The 20,210-nt window shown below is 38.7% G+C and overlaps 1 protein-coding gene across 3 annotated transcripts in view; it reads right to left on the bottom strand.

Annotated features, from left to right (window-relative positions):
• ccdc57 (coiled-coil domain containing 57) overlaps positions 1 to 19,610 on the bottom strand; it is a 30,187-nt gene extending 10,577 nt beyond the window's left edge. For 2 of the 3 annotated variants that reach the window (XM_088599683.1, XM_088599685.1), the window contains exons 1-14: positions 19,475 to 19,610; positions 17,327 to 17,772; positions 15,761 to 15,869; positions 13,191 to 13,292; positions 12,605 to 12,762; positions 11,581 to 11,655; positions 10,661 to 10,861; positions 10,304 to 10,462; positions 9,939 to 10,101; positions 8,633 to 8,764; positions 4,265 to 4,475; positions 3,697 to 3,879; positions 3,018 to 3,118; positions 994 to 1,194 (exon numbers count right to left, since the gene is read on the bottom strand). In XM_088599683.1, coding sequence (XP_088455809.1) covers positions 994 to 1,194; positions 3,018 to 3,118; positions 3,697 to 3,879; positions 4,265 to 4,475; positions 8,633 to 8,764; positions 9,939 to 10,101; positions 10,304 to 10,462; positions 10,661 to 10,861; positions 11,581 to 11,655; positions 12,605 to 12,762; positions 13,191 to 13,292; positions 15,761 to 15,869; positions 17,327 to 17,724 — 2,193 coding nt within the window. In that variant the 5' untranslated portion in view covers positions 17,725 to 17,772; positions 19,475 to 19,610. The remainder of the gene's footprint in view (positions 1 to 993; positions 1,195 to 3,017; positions 3,119 to 3,696; positions 3,880 to 4,264; positions 4,476 to 8,632; positions 8,765 to 9,938; positions 10,102 to 10,303; positions 10,463 to 10,660; positions 10,862 to 11,580; positions 11,656 to 12,604; positions 12,763 to 13,190; positions 13,293 to 15,760; positions 15,870 to 17,326; positions 17,773 to 19,474) is intronic. The other variant, XM_088599684.1, reaches the window with a different exon arrangement.
• Positions 19,611 to 20,210: the final 600 nt, after the last annotated feature.

The following is a 20,210-nucleotide window of genomic DNA, read 5'->3' as shown; positions in this document are numbered from 1 at the left end:
CAATAACAATAGAGGAGACCGTGGAAGATGGTATTAAGAAGAGCAGAGGGGTGAAGAATGGAACCAGTTAAGTAAAGGCTTTTCTGAAAAGGAGGGTTTTGAGTCTGGATTTGAAGGAGTTTAGAGAAGGTGACTCTCTAATATCCTTGGGCAAGGAGTTCCAGAGCTTGGGGGCATAGCAGGAGAAGGCCCTGTCGCCCATACAATGTAGACGGGCTTGGGGGACAGTAAGGAGGGCAGAATTTGAAGAGCGGAGGTTGCGAAGTGGGGAGTAGGGCGATAAAAGTTCAGACAGGTATTGAGGTGCCAAGCCATGTAAAGAAATGTACACGGGAAAATATTAATAAAACAAGAAATTCGACATAAAAATGCACAGCTTTCTGTAACAAAATATTTTGAGCTTCACTCACAGAGACTTAGTAGATGTTTAACAGAGACGTGAACAGCATCTCATGTAACAATCACAAATTTAGCAATATCCTACATTTAACAGCTGCATTTTCCTAATTGGTTTTAATGCATTCTTTATTTTCTTCCATACTTTTAATGTCATCAGAACCTCATGTGAATTAGGCTCATTATAGCCTAGATAAAATGTCATAATCTTCATTATGGATGAATAATGTGCAATAATTTATTCTTAAAGATTAGAAATGAATTAGTTTGTTACATTAATGTGTACTATATGCTTAATGAATCAAGACAATTTTAAAGGGATATTAACTTACATAGTTTAGCATTTTATTTATTAATATGTACTGTAAGTAAAAAAAAGTATTATGAATTCTACAGTACATCTACACTGATATGAGTTCAGAAAAGGGTAAAATATTCCACTATTTTGCAACAGGAATCTACAGAAACAAAATAATGGATACATGTCTCCTTCAAAATAGTTTCGATCTTCTAATATTTGAGGATAGAATATATTGTGCCATCAGATCCTCTTAATGACCCCGGACTTGCTTTCCACTGCTTTCGGTCTTCCTTCACCTGGTTCCCCAGGGACACAGCTTCCAGGTTCTGCAGCAAACTGCCCCTCTGGTACTCCTCCGCCTCTCGCCTCGCCTCCGCCAACTCCATCTCCACTGCGACCACACGCTGCCGCAGCCCCGCCTCCTCCGCCCCGCTCCGCTTCCTCTGATTGGCCAGCTCGAAGCGCAGCTCATCAGTCTCCGCTTGCTTCGTGAGCAGCTTAGACAGAACGACATAGAAGTCTAATCCCCGCAATGAGACTTCTAAATTGAAAATCTCGGATTGTTTAAGGATGTTATCTGCAATATTTTTACACTCATTTGAAAAAAAAAGGCAAAAACAAAGTCTTGAAAATGTTTGCTTTCAGAGTTTTCAGAGTACCAGCCAGGATGTTTTATAAGAAACGACCTGAAATATTGTCCTACTCACAATAACAATATAAATTACAAACAATTGATAATATTGTTTCACACCTATTATCAATTATCTGTATTTGAAACCTGAATTAAAAACTAGATAAATGAGGGACTCAACAACCAAATGTAAATTACAAAGGGAGAATTTGATACTGCTTTTTGCTTGTCTTGAAATCCATGCTTCTACCAAGTGCAAGTGCATAGTTCTAAATAAGTGTTTTGTGGTGTTTGTCTACATTGGGTATTTTACACTGAATGAGAATATGGAGAACAGGGGAAGGAGCATTAGTAACATATCAAAATTTAATTTACACCTTCACAATGCAAGGGAAAAAACATTAATGTTACATAAACACCTAAAAGGAAATATCTAAGATCCTTGGAAATTATATACCTATCTATTTCAAGTTCTACAGTTCCAAACAATTATTTCTACTTTACAAAAGAAAAAAAGACTGGTAAATTGGGTCTTCTGAGATACTAGTTTTAAGCTATTGATATCTCTGTCAGAACTGTATCAACAGTGCTCGAGTGGCCTGGCCAGCAAAGGCACTCAGAACACAGGCTGAGCCCTGCAGCTCGGACATTGATGAGTCTGTATGATGTCAATAACCAGCTATGAGCAGGAAACCCTCAAGAGGCAGCACATTGCCAGTGCACATCAGGCATATCAGTGAGAAACGTGCCACTCCTCAAATCGATACTAGTTCTCCTTTAAGACATGGTGGTGTTTGCAGCATGTAAAATATGAATGGCACAGAAGCTCCGTAGTGGTTCCCAAAGGCACTCTGTCCAAGAGCGAGCTGAGCCCTCTGATTCAGCCATTGCCAGTTCGAAACTAGGCCATGTCTCAAGCCAACTCTACCAGGATTCCAGAAGGGTACAGCTGGTTCAGCACCACGGAAGTAGGTTTGGAATTAGTTGTCCAGGCCTTTCTGAACTCTTAGCAAAATATCAACCCCAGCTGCTTGCTGGACGCCCACCAGCTTGTAAGGGACATGCAATCAGTGCTAACCTTCATGTACATTGCTGTGGGGTTTGTTGCTTGCTACAAGACAAATGTGTCAATGGGTCAGGGAACTGGAGGAGCTTCTTTCTCCTTTCTGTGCTGGTACAGGTTCACTCCTGTTAGGTGTTTATCTTATTTAATTAAGTAAAAAACAACAAATGGGGCTTTAAGAGGTGGAATTTACAGATGAGCATGTCCTCCCAATCCATCACAGGAGTTGTAACTCGAGCATCTTAAAAATCATTTTCATATCATTTACAGGGGAAACTTAATGAGTATAGGAATGTTTGGGGCCCATTAGAGACATACTTGAATGGCACTGGATGCTCAGAATATTAGTAGGAAGTTTTTTTTAATTATTATTTTTTTATTGTTATTGCCTTAAAAGAACAAAAATGAGAGAGTGAAAAATAAAAAATAAAGAAGTCCTCCAAAGATGGGGGTGGTGGAGGTGGGTTAAAAAAAATCATTTTGCGACTCAAAATATAATAAAATATTTTAGGATAGAAGATTGGGATTCAAATAAAAGATAATTGTCTTCTACTATACTATATACAGATTGTGTGGATAGCAGCAGAAGAATTGAGAAAAGCTGTGCATAGTTAACACACAAGTACCTGCTGTGTGAGCTGAGAAATGGCAGACTCCAGGTGGGCTACCCTCACCTCGTGCTTCTTCAGAGCTGCAGACCTGGACACTTTCTCTGCTCGGAGCCCCCCTGACACACAGGACAGTAAAACATAATATTAGCTGATTCATCCCTAATGAGATCCATTAGCAGAAGGGCAATGAAACATTCTTTAGAGATGACTAACGTACTGTTAGTATTATACATGCTATTGCCACTGCTTGGCAAATTTAACTCCCACTTATAAAACAAACAAAAAAATAAACATTTGCTTCAGAGCTCTTACTGAGCAGCTATACAGACCCAAACTATATTTCAAAACAGAGGGATAATTTAAAAAATAAAAGCCGCACATTTAATTCTGCCCATTCTGAATATATCACATTCTAAATCCAGACTTGACAACACAACATTTAAGAATACTGAATTTGAATTATTCACTCTTACAGTAAGTGCTTAAGAATTCATTGTATTTTCTATTGACCTATTAGTAAATCTTAGCAACTCCATTGCCTAAAATATATGGGCACATCTTTATACACATTTTTACTGAGATCATATGATTTTTTAATTTCTTATAGTGTTAATGCATTATCAGATGCTGCTGAAATATTCTTTTTTTAAAGGTTAAATTAGCTATTAGAAAGGTCTGCAGCTGAGGCTCTTACCTATTATTTCATTGAGAGTGCGGATGTGGTTTTGGAGATAGGCATTATCAGCACTCACTGGAAGTGCCAGGCCAGGGGCTGGGGGCTGACTGGGAGCCCTCTGTGCCTCCTCCAGCTGTTCTTCCAAACTCCTGTATTTTTTCTTCAGCTCCTTTACCTCCTCCTCCAGTGACTTGGTGTACTCTGAGGCACAAACACCAGCTCTGGCTCATTACAGTATAATTATATAGTATGACGGGTGACTTGAGCAGAATAGGGCTGTAATCAGTGGTCCATGTGCGGTGAAGCTATGTCTTATACCTTGAAGTGTAAGGCAGTGTCTTTAGCCTCCACTGTGCATTTGTCATATGAAGAATAGAGAAGCTCAAAAGTTTTAACGATTCTGTTTAGACTAGCTGAAGGTTGAATCACAAGAAAAAAAGAGTGTCATGTTCTTCACTTATAAACGATTGAAAACTAGCTTTTAATCATTTACTTTGTTAAAGATTTTTCTAAAATGCAATCAGTGAATAAGAAAAAGGTTAAAGAAGCATTACACTTGCTGAAATGAGTATGTTTTTCTCTGTACCCGGAATAAACGGACTCCCTGGACCGTCTGGGCTTTTCGCAGGCTCAGTGCCACGTGGGGTCTTGGGAGCAGCAGGGGGGACAGGTATCTGCTCACTCAGGGCCTCCATGTCCTTCCTCATCCCGGCAATGATGGCACGCAGGCTGGCGTTCTGCTGCTGCAGCCGGCGGATCTCATCCGAGGGGAAGCTGCTGCCTTCTCCCGCCTGCAGCTGCAGAGAAACAGGCGCCATCAATCATGAGAAAGACAGCAGCTTTCGTACAAGGCCTATGAACTTCATTTCATAGCATTACAGTAGACTGTGCTTTGTATCATATTCTACTGTGCTTTCCAAGGAAGCAACCTTTAATCCCATTGCTGTGGTTTAACATGGCGTTTGATTTGTAACTACATATCGTTATATTCAAAAATTGTTATATTTAAAAATATTTTTAGAAAACAACTACTTGGTATCCTCACTGTGCATCTTTTGATCATTTTAGTAAAACAATTTAGTTTTAATACAAATAATTTTACAATTCTAAAAATTCTAGATTGCCTGTTGGGGGAACATATTTTACTGCAATAATAGGTCATGCAAGATGACTGTAATAATCTTCCCATCAGTCTAGCCTTTTGTTTCTCCATCTCTCTATCTGTACAGTGATTAAATAGAGATCTACTATGATTATGATTGACACATTTATCTGAGACAACATAAGTGTATAATAAATAGCCTTCTTGCCCCAATCTGCAGAATGAAGATATACAACGCTACTGATTTATTCATTAGAACAACATTATGCACCAAAGAGAATGGGTACATTTATATGTAGATTGGTTAGATTTATGGCCTGCATGAACTGACCTTTTACCTCTCAAATCCATTTTAGAATCTTTTTTTAACCTCCATTTCAATTTCATTACACATCATAAAGCATTTGATTCTTTTTGATGTGACCTACACATTTGTCCTTCAAGATCTTTTTTTTTAAATGGATGCACTTACAAAAGTCAGTCATCAGATGGCAGCATGAAGCAGCTTATTGTCAGCTAATCAGAAGGCTAGGTTACAAGGTGTTTTTATTTTTGGAGATCCATTCTCTAACTGCTTAATCCAGTTTTAGATTCGTGGGGAGCCGGAATCTATTCCAGCAAGCAACAGGCTCAAACTGGGACACACCCTGGATTAGCCAGCTCATCAGAGGGCACACACAGACATAGACATGCACACTCACACCAGGGACAGGTTTTCCAGAAGCCAATTGACCTACTAGCTTGTCTTTGGACTGTGGGAGGCAACTGGAGCACCAGGGGCAAACCCGTGCAAACACAGGGAGAACACACAAACTCCACACAGATGGAACCCCAGGTTTGGTGTTGTTTAATTTTTAAAAAGCCAGTACGCAGAATCTGTTTCATCTATGGTTGGGCTATAGTTTTCAGCAGCTTTATATTAGGAGAATGGTAGGCAGCATGCTATCGAGTCAGTTACAGGTTAATCTAAGTTAAAACATACAGAATCATATTTACAAATCCATTACAAGACAATTGCTATTGTGTTCCACAGACCTGATCAGGTCAATACTTCTTTTGGCTATTTAGCCATTAAATTCCTAAAGCACCGTATGGAACTGATTTTTGTAAGCCCAATCAAATCTAATTGTTTTTTTTTTCAGCCAAGCTTCACAGCAGAAAAAAAAACAATAAAAAGCTATTGAACCAATGACAATAAAAAGATGATGATGCATATTCTGCAGGTATCACTACGATACAAAAATAATGACATGCAAACAATACATGCAACAGAGCATACAACAATCAGACCACAGAAGTATGTTTTAAAGTAATTAATAATTTAATTACTACTAATAATAAATCAGTAATACGTCAAGTGTCTTGTCAAGGCCAAGAAATCAAATCTTTAGACAGGTTTCAGAAAGGAAAGCATTCATGTCTTCTCTACACACTAACTTTCACATTGAAACAAAACCCTGGGGTGTTGTGATGTGCTGTAAAGAATACAAACACTTCACTGGTATTGACCTGCTCTGCCCTTCTGGCCCAAAGCCACAGTTTCTATTTCCAGTTGGTTTCTAAGCAGAGAGCCTGAAGCAATGCCAAGCCACCAATGTCACAGTCTTGCTAAAATAAAAACCATACAAGGTCAAAGATTTCACAATCAGTACGGTTTCACCCGGGTTAGCCTGGACGGTTTTTCATATTGTGTTGCACATCATCCAACCTGCTCTTGCACACTTCCTCTATTGCACATCGCAGACTGTCAGGAAAAAAAATGTTCAGCTTAAAGCAGCTCAACAACAGTATGAAATCACGTATAGCTGTACTGACTTCACTGTTGTGTTCTGATACTTATTATATATACAGTATATATCATACGGCCCGATAAGTGGTGTGTAAGTGACAATGTAATGATTAATATAAGCAGAACAATTACATTTCAAAATACAATTAAACATCAGCACTGTGATTGGAAATTTGGCCATGACACCGGGGTTACACCCCTACTCTTTTCGAGAAGTGCCCTGGGATTTTAAATGACCAGAGAGTTAGGACCTCGGTTTTACGTCTCATCCGAAGGACGGCGCCTGTTTACAGTATAGTGTCCCACTCACTATACTGGGGCATTAGGACCCACATGGACCGTAGGGTGAGCACCCCCTGCTGGCCCCACTAACACCTCTTCCAGCAGCAACCTTAGTTTTTCCCAGGAGGTCTCCCATCCAGGTACTGACCAGGCTCACACCTGCTTAACTTCAGTGGGTATAATAAATGTGCTTGCATGTAATGCATTCTTTAAAAAAATAATATGACCTCCCATATACAGTAGATTTATGCAATTTATGCATGGTTCACAGACTCAAGAGTCCTTGAAAGGACAAAACAAAAACTGCCAGTTGAACTAAATCAACTGAAGGAAAAAACAAACAGAAACAAGTATACTGTCTCCCTGGAGACCCACGCTGGCAAGACATATCTGTTTGTGAACCTTGCTTTGAGAGTTTCCTCCAATGCCTCTGAAGAGAATGCATTTTTTTACACACAGAAAATGCTTCCAATTCCTTTCTACTTGTTGTTTTTTAAAGTAGATGTCCAACAATGTGCCCAGAATAAAAAAAATAACCAAAATGACAAATCATGAAAATGTCGTCTTAGTACCAGACTTCAGCAAGGATCCCTGTGCCTTTTAATTACTGAACTCAAACCTATGATAAGGAAGCAGCCCAAACCCAACAACTATGCAATTTCAATCCAACTAAAAGGGGCTAGTAGTTTAAACTCCTAGTCTGCTGTAAAAACAACATGTCCCAGAACAGGATCTTTAATTTAACCACTAACAGAGCAGAGAAAAGGAACACTGGATAATAAAGACTGGGAACCTTTTCTGAATATTGAATTTATTCATTATTTTTATTAATTATTTACAATTGCATTAATAGTTTCACTTTAGCTGACTCATCTTGTATGTTTGTCAAGAAACATTAAGATTTTGATATAACTACATAACGTGGTTTATTTTTCAAAGAACAATTAATACTAGTATTCCCATAAAAGCTCATATTCAATTATTTGCAGGGACTACCATCTATTATTTAAAATTACAAAACTTCCTTGCCCATCAAACAGGGGTTAACTTTGTAGGATTGAAAAGGTTCTAAGGATATCAAATAGAAATTAATGATATACTGTATGATGAAAAGGATAACATTATAACATTAAATTCTATATGAAGGAAAAAACGCCATCACCTTCCACACCCACAACTGACTCAGACCACTCCTGATGTATATGATTAAACCAAGACAAGGATAGATCTTCTTGTACTTTCCAGTTTATTTCAGATCATCTGACAGTGAACTAACGTCCTCCTTGACTCATTATAACAGTAAATTAAAAAACAGGCAAGATGCAATAAATTGGATCAGTGGATTCCTTCAGGCTGTCATCATCTGGAAACCAACATTACCTCCAAAGTAAGACTTCAGATTCTGGAGAAATGCATGATGATTAAAGCGTGTTTATAAATGATGATTTAATCAATAATGATGGTGTATACAATGCCATCGTCATGAAGCTGTCCCCATTGTTCTATGAATTTATCAACCCACGCTCACAAACATACCCTGGGATAGTAAAACAAGCACCACCCAAATATTACCCAGTTTCCCCGCACCAAATCTGCACACATGTTAGGCTTTTGTGCAACCATCAGTATCAGCCCTTGAATTTTACAGGTATTGCATTGTTTCTTTTTTGGTCAATTCCATTTCATGCATGTTTAATGTTGTACACATACTCTTGCCTATGTCAAAGTCAGCCCCACAAGGCTGCAGCAGGTCTTGGATAGTCAGGAAGGGTATCGCCCACCTGTCTCTCTCTGCTGGGAAGCCCATTCTTGCTCAGGGCAGCCAATGCTTGGTCTCTCTCCAGAGTCACACTGCGCAGAAACGCACTCATATCTTGCAGCTCACGCTCCTTCTCACGCAGCTCAGCTGTTACCTAAAATGCAACACCCAACTCGGAGCTTTCAGATATGAAGCAGGTTTTGTAAGGTCTTATTCCTCTAGAGTTTGAAATGCGTGTTCGCCAAATCAACCCCACTTGCAAAATTATTGGTTAATCCAAATGTTCTAGGTGCGTGGTCTTTCTCTGGAATATTATGTAATTCTAGAACATAAAAATCTTTTTTAAAATTGAGTGCTGAGATGATTATGGACATAATGCACATATGCAGGTAAATATGTGGCACTCAAAACCCTTCACAATAACAATAATAAACTAAAGTACAGTACCTAACCCTTGGGTTAATGCAGCAGTCATTTGGCAGCACAGTGTTCCACGACAGAATACTTATGACTACTGAAAAAGATTATACCAACGGGGGCTTTCAGGAGGCAATATAGATAAACTCACATTTTACACAAAATATTTTTAGCAAATTTGTGTATAAATGGTCTATAAAATAAAATGAAAAATCCAAATAATGTTGGAAGTTTAACAAATTCAGATCTGGCACCGCATGCACTTGAGCTACTCTTTGGGAACTTGTTACATGGTCTACAGCATGCCAGCTCTTTCTTTATCCTGTGGCATCACACTCAATATGGCTCGTAAACTGAAAACAAGTATGAAACGGGAAGAAAAAAGTAAGAAGGGGAAAGGCTAGAAAAGTGCCTGATTTAGAGTTAAAAATTGCGATTTTGGTTGCATTTTCATTGCCATGGTCTTCCAATCCTTTCGTAGTCATCATCACTATCATCATTAGGAGATTATTCTGATTGTTCCCTGCATTTTATTAATATTTGATCTATTCTGCATACTATACAGTACTGTGTTTGCTGTATTACTGGTTTCATAATACTGTACTTTAAACTACATCAATGCACATACTAAAACACTTAAGACTGATTTTACTTGTTTAAGAGAGGGGAATAAGAGAGTCTAATGGGGGTGTTCTGATTATACACGATTTTGCATCCATACATGCTATGTCAGGAACCTAACTACTGCGTAAAACACGAGTCTGCTGGAATACAGTATAGGATCTTGCTATGATACCATGGTGAATACTCTCTGTTCTTATGAAAGGCATCTGCAATCTACAGTGTTCCAAGCTTTAGGTATCAACCAAGAGAGAAAATACGCCAATCACAAAATATATTTCTATGCCCACCTGGTCTCTGGCTTGAGTTAGTCCCTGAATCAGCTCTTCATTTTTTGCGTATTGCACCTGCTCTGCATCTTCACAGCGCCTCTGCCAGTCCAGCTCAGCCTGGACCCGGGCCTGCTCCAGGCCACGTTCCCGCTCCACCCCGCGGGTCACCTGCTGCTTGTACCTGGTGCAGGGAGACGCCACAGCCTTCTCATCCTCTCACATAGCAACATGCTGTATTAGGACAAGGCTGACGAACTTCAATGTCAGAGACTCAGACACACAAATGTAAAGCCCCTGGTGCAAGGTTGCTCCTGTACCAGGTTTTTGCTTGAGGGATGCTTGCTGGATCTTTTTTAACACACCTAATGAGACAGGCTCCTCACCTCTCCACATCCTCCTTGTATCGCTGCAATTCTGTTTTCAGCCTGGACTCCCTTTCTCCCAGGGCCTGGAGCTCCATGTCCTTAGAAACGGTTTCCTTGGAGACTTGGGCAATATAGGCGTCCCATCCAGCTCGTGTTGTTTCCAGCCCCCCCCGAAGTCTGATGAAAGGCATGTTATACGAGAGTTCTTGGTTTTTCTTTTGAAATGGGTTTAACTTGCTAAATATTTACCACTGTAGATTTCATTAAAAGTACAATACTACAATCACATCATTCAATAACTGGATTATCCAAAATCTCTGAGCAGCTGAGAGCTCAGATAAAACAAAGCTGAGAGTCAGACAGATTTGGTCTTACTTCTCGATCTGGTCTTCTTTCTCCCTCAACGCATCAGCATGGCTCCACTCCAGCCTGCGTTTCTCCATGAGCAGGGTGTCCAGCTCGGTCTGCAGCTCCCGGTTCTTGTTCTCCATGTCTCGGAGCTGCTCAGCATGGGCCTCCCGCACCGCCACCAGGGCTGCCTCCCTCTCCCTCGCACAGCGATCCAGCTCCTCATGTCTGCAGCACACCGCTAATTCTTGTCAATTCCTTTCTGCGGGCACTAGCAACATGTCAGCTTCCTATGATTTCTGGCCTCACAGTGGTGATACATTGTTAACTGTTGTTATAGTAACATATGGTCTGGTGTCGGGTAGCCCATTGATCCCAGAGTTCAATTCCGGACCAGGAGTGTTATCTGCGTGTTGTTTATATTTCCTCCCCATGTTTGTGTGGGTTTCCTCTGGGTACTCCAGTTTCCTCCCACAGTCCAAAAACCTACTGGTAAGGTGGCCTCTGGAAAAATGGGCCATTGTGTGAGTGTGTACCCCATTGAGCCCATTGTTTGCTGGGATAGGCTTGGGCTCCACCACAACACTGAAGAAGTAATTTAAAAAATGGATGGATAATCTGGTATCCCTCCTAAAAGTAAAACGTATTTGGTGAACTGTTCTAATTTTACAAACACTTGTAAATAACACTAGTTATTTATACAGAAATTGATTTTTAAATTGCTTTTAAGCGGTAAAAAAACAGCATAATGAAAACCTTCAATGAGGTTTGTTCATACCAGTTCTGAATCTTTCAAACCCTCATTTAGATCAGTGACAATTTACTTAGGAAACTGATGAAAATGCATATTTTAAAAATTATTTTTCATTTTGGGTTTTAGGTGGCAGTGTACATGCATTGGTATGAACAAAAGTTTTTACAAGAGTGCTTAGGACACTGAGACTTACTTTCTGTTGAATATTTCTTCTTCTTTTTTCCGGTTCATTTCCATTACACTTAGTTTATCCTCAAGCTCCTTCAGTCTTAAAAATAAATAATGATGAACAGTTAATTTCTAACAGAGGCTCCGAAAAGATGGAAAATCTGAGGTTTGTCACTTTCCAAAGAATAGAAACAATTCTCTATTTCAACACATACAAGTATAAAAGACTAAAAGGCAAACAAACATTTGAATCAACTTTGTTGTTTTCTTTATTCCATTTCATGCATGCCTCACCATTTAAGTATACACAGCTATTAAATCTAAGTAGTGCCAAAGTTGAAAAAATTGAAAATGTGTTCGAACAGAATAATCTATCATCTGTAGATGAAAATTCCTCCTTCAGTGAGCCTGCAAGCCCAGAGGGACACACTTTTCTTCCCATCACAGTCTGAACTGTCAGGAATGATCTGGACTGGAGAATTCCCCCAGAGCTCAGCTCCTCTAATGGAAACCTGCTTGAGCAGTGCTATTAGGAACGGTGAGAAATGGGTTGCCACAATGTTTGACACTGGTATCATTTTCATGCATTACTAAAGAGGTTATCTATATTTAAAAATGTTGAAGCAATACCAATTTTTCACACAGCTAAGAAAAGCTTTAAAATTAAATAAACATGAAGTGAAAATGATACAGGCTGCCTAGTTAATTAAAAAACAACTGAATAGGTCTCGCTGGAATGTTTCAGGAAGAGAAAAAGTATCTAAATGAACGATCCTTTTCCTATGCTTCATGCTGTACCATTAAAGCTGTAGTTATGATACTATGGTGATAAAAGCTTGCGCACATTTTGTAGATACTACAGACATGATTCACAAAAAGTATGCGAAAAGAGAGTAAGAAAAAATAAAAACAATAAAAATGGCCCTGATGTTCATGTATCTTCAAGCTGCAAAGCCACACTGCATGTCAAATGTTCTTGAAAACCACAGGAGACGGCATACTCTGCATTTTGCAACAAGGTGATGTAAATATTGTTAAGATATTGTTACCGAGCATCCTTTACAGCAGAGATGTCTTTGATGTCCCACTCTCTGCGCTTGATCTCTTTCTGTGCATCCCGATAGAGCTCCTCTGAAGCTTGGAGAGCCTCCACTGCCTCGCTGTGGGCCTTGGTGTGCACCTCCAGTTCCTTGGTCAGTAATTTAACCTGTGCATTGCAGTAAAACAGTAAAGACAGAGCAGTGGATAGAGGTATCAGGCAGCATGCTTTACTCTATTCATAAAACCATAGAAACACTAATTATGAAAACTTTACATACATGCCAAAGTACATAACACCATTAAAGGTGTACTACAAATCATCACCTGTAATCTTGTGAACTTGAAAATTTGAAGTTAGCTGTTTTATAACTATCTTTAAAATATTAATTAATACAGTATTAGTGCTAGTGTGCCATTCTATATTGGCTGTTTACATTTCTAAGAAGAACTATACATGCCAGTAGCAAAAACAGAGTTTTCATGTAAGGTTACAATTATGAGAGTTTGGTTTGGTCTGTTGTTGTATTATACAATGTTACTGCACAGTAAAGCACTGATATGAAAAAAAAGTTAATGATGTTTCACAGACCTTACCTTGAGTTCATGAGACAGAACAACGTTGCTCATCTCATCCATCCTCAGAATGAATTCATGTTCCCTGCGTTTCATTTCACTGTCAAACTCCACCATAAGCTCCTGACAAGGAATAAATATGGGACACTTATCCAGTCTTACTAAAATGCTACCGGCGACATTAGGTTTATTGGGGTGCAAAACTGAATTTTCAAAAAATCTCTGTATTCTGTAAAAAAGAAAGTCATTGCTGATGTAGCTTCTTATGTTCAAGATAAAACTAGAGGTCCCTGCAAAATATGTAGATACATTGATGCCAAAGCATTATAAATCTGATTATACACTGATTTTACTATGGAGAAAAAACAGATCATAGCACTTTATTGTTATCTGTATCTGAATTGCAATTCCTTTGCAAGTCATAACAAAGACACAGCCTACCAAAGGCTGACTTGGGAACAGGGAAGCAACAGCCAAGAAAAGCAGACTTGGAATTGCTGAGATAGTGATACACCTCCCGATTAATTTAATCAGATAACAAACAGATTATGCCTGTGGTGTGAGTTGAAGTGAAGTACATATGGCTAAATTTGTATGGCAGTGTATAACTCTTTAAAATTCTAATCTACTATATTGAAAAAAAAATTTTTTAAAGAAATAATTTTGAATTTTCTAGACAATTGATTTTCAATATAAAAAAAATATGAGATTTGATTTTATATACTAATGGATTTAATATGTTAACTGCATTGATGTAAATTTATTCTGAACTGACATAGCTGGTTTAAATAAGGATTATTGTCAATACTACTGTTCCTATTTGTTTTTATCAGGGGCCGGATTAGAATTAGTCAAATTAGCACTGAAACAAGAAGACAAGGAAACTAAGTGAACATATTTTCAAAATTCAGGGTAGTAGATATCTGTTTTGTGCAGTGTAATCGGAATCTGGAACAAGCTTGCCAGCTATCTTGTACAAGCTGATACGCTACCTTGGCTTATCTTGAGAAGTGGCTGGATCCTTGACTTAATTAACTACAATGTACTAAATGAGCTAGATACATGAATGGCTTCCATTTGTTTCTAACCTAATGTTCGCCTACTACTAATTGGAATACTTGACCAATTAAAGAGACTTATTACCAACACAAAACACAAATATATTACACAAACACCATGCACAAGTAGCAAGATAGAGCAAGATTAATATATTAATATACAATGGTCTCACTTCTGTCTACACTTCTCAAGCTCATGTCTCTTTCATACAACTTTGAATTAGCAGATATCCATTTTAATATTGTTGTGCATCAGAGTTAAAATGGATACCTAGGATTATTGTAAGGCCACCAAGCATTCACATTATCACTCATTTCAATACAGACAAAGGAGATATATGAAGCATTGATCTACTAGGCCACATTTATTGATAGTTCTTTCAGTGGGAGGCACAAATCCTGTAGGTGGAGACCTGTGTAAGAAGTAAAGGAATCATGAGCTAGGAGGTGAACTGGCAGTCCAGAAGACCCAGCACAGTATTGGAGGTTCAGGATCAGATTTCCAGCTGCACCTTATTTTCATTTATTTAGATCCCATAATTTTTATTGGCAGCAGATCTAACACCATCCACCAATCCAGAACCTCTGCCCAATTTGTAACTATTTCACTCTTACTGACCTTTGCAGACATCCCACGTTAAATTTAGTAGCGAGATCTGAATTCAGTTAAAGGCCTGAGGTATTAGCGCCTTCTCTTCTTACTAAACAAAACCTTACAGAGGAGAGGGAAAGGAGGTCAAACCTTTCCTCAACAGGACAGGTGACAGTGCTAGGAGAGGACTGCAGCCAGCTGAACCGGAGTCATGAGCTGATTGATTTCATAAAATGTCACTGGGTCTTACCTCTTTGCAAGCATTTGAGCACTTTCAGCTTTGCACCCATTAAGAAATCAAAGCAGTTACAGCCTAGGAATTCAAATACATTATTTTTCGAGTCTTTTGTATCAAAAACAAATAAAAAAAACCTATAAGAGACCTGTATTACTTAAAACTTCTTAATGTGGCAGTATTAAAAGGAGCATAGCTTTTGGGGCTTTTAAAGCCAAGTTACATTTTAGCACCAAGTTCTGCATGCATCTCTCAGTGTGCTGCTGCCACAGTAAATGGCTCAAGTGTCTTTGTAATGGGTTTCTAATCTGCAGAGGTCTTTCATACTCAAGAGGTCGAACATACCAACAGTTACGGTTTTGGTTCTGTCACACGACTAAGACATGAAGCCATTAGGGAAAGAAGAGTTCAGGGGGTTGTTTTGAAAAAGCATTATGCTGGACCACATTCACCATCTCTTATAAGCTTACTCCCTTTATTCTTAAGAATAAAACAAAGGATTATAGGAAGATATAAAAAGAAAATCTCTGAGTGCTCCTGTTTCAGGACTCCTAGGAAAAGCTTTGAATGATTGCTTGGCAAAGAACTGTTTACAAATTAACAGTCCATACGTTTGCAGTAAATACTTTAAAAATATGCCCAGAGCATGAAGTGCTCTGGCAAGAACCACGGAGTGGGACTCCTAGTTCAGATTCTTGGCAGGTACCTGTTTCTGTAAAGCGAGCTCCCCTTCCACTTCCTGAATCTTGCGCTCAAGCTCACGTTTCAGGCTTTCGTACTCCTCCCGATGTCTCTCAATTTCATGGCCCTTCGCGCTGAATCACAGGTAGAAAGAAATTAAATGATTCAGGTGTCAACCTGTTGGCAATGGAACTGTTTATTTCATGAAGCTGATATTTCTCTTTTACCCATTCACAACAACATGTTCAATTACAACATTCCCCCCATTTATACTGGTATTTACACAGACAAGTTCTAACTGAATTGTCGTTGGAATCAGCCAGTTAACATCCACTTGACCAGCATACGAGCAGTAACGTCGGCAGGTTGATTATGGTTCTCTTATCTTATCTGGCCTTATCAAATGATACTGAAAAACCAGTCACAGAAAACTGGGATTACCTGCCCCCAGGTAATCCCAGCCCAACAACAACAGAGGATACCTTTTCCCTCTCTTACCCCAGTGGGTCAGTGGATCAGGCCCTTTCCTGGTGAACTGTTCACCAGGAATCAGGTAGTGTGACTGAGTAGCTGGCATTTTTATGTTACTAAAACCATTATCAGTTTAAAACCACTGAGGGAAAGATAAAATACAGTTCCTATAAAACCATTAATTATTCAGTTTCTCCATTAAGTATCTGATCTACAAACTCCAGTTGAAAATGGGTAACATTTTTTAAAGTACATTAGTGCTTATAATGGATGATAAGGTGCTATTTTTATTTTTAAAAGATAAGCCGTTAAAAATCATTAAAGCAACCATGTGTAATTGGAAATAATGACTCATCACACTTCTAAATGCGGGATGGCATTTCTTCATCTCTTGGTAATATCTATTTGCTGTACTACCTCGTAATCATGTTTGTTAAGACAGGCTTTATTTCATTTGTTGACTTTAGCTCATAGCCTCCAGAGCTCAGGAACATATTTCTTATAGAAAGCATCACTCAAATTCTATCGAGTGGTGAACAATTTATCATATCGTGATGCTAAAGAAAGGCTGAAATTATTCCCCAAGTCCAGTCTGGTCCAAGTGTTCCTCACAAATCTCATGTGACTGCTATATTTAGATCATTATTTTGATGGATACACAATTTTTTAAAATGCATTTTCTTTTACTTTTTTTATTTGGCAAATCCATTAAAAAGCCCTGGTCTTTAAGATCCCCACTCCCCAAGAGTTTCTTCTACTGGGTGAACAAAAGTTAAAATCAAGCATCTTTATTATATCATTTGGTGCTACAGGCTTTTCTGATTTTAACATTAATTCACCATAAATGTTTTTGTGGTGTATTTTCATATTAACAGTATGGTTTTTCAAACAGTAATGGATATGTTTATTCTTCATAAAGAACGCAATTGATTATAAGTCTTAAAGAATGCAAGTGATCAGAGTGGACTGAATCACATTTTAGAGCCAAGAGCTTTAGAAACAGCTTAGGGCCTCTATTCATTTTTGGGCTGTGCACTAACTGTACAGACCTATTCTCAATTAAGTAATCACAAAGCATGAGGCTTGGAGCTAAGCCTCAAGAGGAAATACAGTGGATCACCTCTGTACTGTCTCCAGCTGGAGGTGCTGTTCAGCAACTCTCTGTTGGTACAGCCTCTGCAGCTCCTCCCGTTTCCTGGCCTCGGCAGACACGGCCTCCTGCAGCTTGTCGATTTGAATTCGCAGTTCGCTGGTTTCGGCCCGCCTGGCGCTCTCCACAGAGTGCAGGCGGGCGGCCATGGCGTCGTAGCGCTCCAGCTCCCGGTCTCTCTCCTCCAGGACCCGCAGGTTGAATTCAAAGTCCTCCTTCAGTCGCTGAAACACTTCCCCCTGCGTGGTCAGCTGAGCTCTGGTGTCCCGCAGTGCTTCCTCCAACTGCTGAACGCGCTTGGCCTGCAGCTCCTTCCACTCCCTCTCCTTAGAGGCCAAGAGCGCATCCAGGTGCCCCTCGTCCAGCATGGCTGCAGTACCTCCCAAAGAAAGATCAATTAAATCCGGAGGACATTCCTAGAAACAGAACACACGATTTCAGGAAATTCCTATTGTGACTCTTCGAATCGAATCTCTGTGGTGGCTACTCTTCAACACCAATATTTTTTGTATTCAAGTATACAATTATATAAACAGACAGCACCGAACGGAAGACGAACAGGGTAAAGGGTAGAAAAAATAAACTCATTTTGCAAACTGCACAGGTACTGCAGGCAGGAGCATAAGTCAAATCTGCTCTAACTTTGGCTCCTGTCCAGACACTTCCTGCAACACCACAGCCACTTGGAAATATTAATGGAGAGACAGGTAATGACTCAGAAGTGGGATTTACTGGAAGCTGTCAGTGACAGAATTGAGATGTATTAGTAATTAGTAATTGCATTAGTAATTGTTGTGATGCTGTTGTTGGCATCCTTAAACACAAAGAAAAAGGTAAAAGAAGAAGCTAAAGCCATACTGAGTGCAGTATATCTCTTCTGAACTTTTACTGCTTCTATTCTGTTGCGGTGCTGTGGAAAAGACCAATCGGCACTTCTTGAACTGCCCAGGCAGTAACAGAATACAGATTTATGTGATACTTTGACTTCGGTCCACAGTGGCCAGGCAGTTTTTTAAGGTGCCCGACTGGCCCCTGTCCACACAGACAATAAATTCTGTACTTAACTGACAGGAAAGGGGATGCGAGTCACTGATCATTTGTGACCACGAACCAACTTCCTCCTCGGCAGACAGGAGGCAGTGAGTTGCGATTTCCCAAAGATAAAGGCCTCTGATCAGAGTGCTGTGAGTCAGCACAGAAGGGCTGTCTCTTCACCTAACATCTACAGTCTGTGTTTTCACTGATAATCCTGTCTGCTACAGATGAAAGACCGTGTCACCAGTCTCACCCACTGTTTTTATAATGTGGCAGCTGTGTTCATTAGACACCATGAAGGACCCAGCCTCGAACTGAAAGGATTTTGCTAACCATTCATGCCACTCCAACATGAAATATCACGCACAAGATCACAGTCCACACATTGCAGAATTCTGTAGGTATAGTGTTATTAAATACTATTCTTTTAATTTTTGGAAAAAAAAAACTTGGAACAAATGAGCATCAAGTTCTAGATATATAAGGGGGTTTCTACGCATGTTTGGTATTTTGAGAAAAAAAAAACCTCACTCTCCAAATGATTATGATGCAAAGAAAAGACGAAGCCGACGAAGTGACCCATTTGAGTGAAATCACAATAAATTGTGAGAATAATGCATTTTACACAGCACTGAAATGTTGAAATGTATTTATAAAGGTCGTTTTCGTGCATGACATTTAAACAATTTGAACACTAGAAGAAAAGGGTTGGTCACACCTCCTCAAACAATACATCTTAAACACTGTAAAAATAAAAATGATATTAAAGTTTTATTTAAAATCTTTGGAACAGAATCAACATGACGCAATAATGACTTTTATTGCACTTGTTTTCCTTCCGACGTAGACCCTTGCAGTAATGTAACTACCACATGTGACTAATGGATTTTGAATACATCAAATTAATACATTAGACAGACAATATTCAAGAGTTAAAATCGGATAATCGTTTTAGGTTCTTTTTTTAAAAGAGTGTTATTCGTGTTTGTTGAACCGCTGTTTATGTTTACGTCTTTCTAGAAAAGCTGTAAATCAAAGGGGTTTTGAAACAATCAAACGAAAGACAATATTAAACAAACTTACCTTATTTAATAAGAAAAACAGAACAAATTTGGCTTTATTTGAAATTTACTTCCTGAATTGGGTTCAAAGAAACCGCCTCCCTATGCGCGTACATGCGGTCCCTATGGAAACCCGTCCTTCCCAGAGTAACAGTTAAAGTAGTCCGTGCAGAACACTATAGCAGACATTTTTAAAAATGCTTTATTTGCAAAGGAGGACGAACAAAAACATTATTTTTATTAAAAATAATAAATTTAAAGAATCATATTTAGACAGGTTGTTGTAGAGCTCAGATAGATTTTTATCTTAATAATTCGATTTTTAATGTTAAGAAAACTAACTTCTACACTGAGTACTCTATTGAAATGATAGAGATATGGTATTATCATAAATAATACTATTAAAAATAAGAAGTGATTATTAGTACAATTTATTGAATTCTACATTTACAATAAGGTTGCAATAGCAAAGGTTCTGATGAAGAAAAGAAATACAGTGTATGTTTTTAAAAATGGCTATAGATTCTGGGAAGTATGCAAATCAAATTGCTTTGACTATCCATATCATTTTCCAGAATGTCATAATGATTCCCATTAAATTTTATCCTGTTTGGAACTGAAAAATATATGTGACTATACATCTATGAGGTAATGAGACATTATAAGAAATTCTACATTTTTACAATAAGTCATATCCTCCATATTTAAAGCAAGTTTAATAGATTAATATATTTTGAATTGAAATTATTAGAAATAAT

This window comes from Lepisosteus platostomus, chromosome 11 (genome assembly GCF_059453375.1).
Source record: "Lepisosteus platostomus isolate fLepPlt1 chromosome 11, fLepPlt1.hap1, whole genome shotgun sequence".
Classification (NCBI taxonomy): Eukaryota; Metazoa; Chordata; class Actinopteri; order Semionotiformes; family Lepisosteidae; genus Lepisosteus; species Lepisosteus platostomus.
Note: the sequence above shows the minus strand (reverse complement) of the source record. Positions and strands in the feature narration are given on the sequence as shown.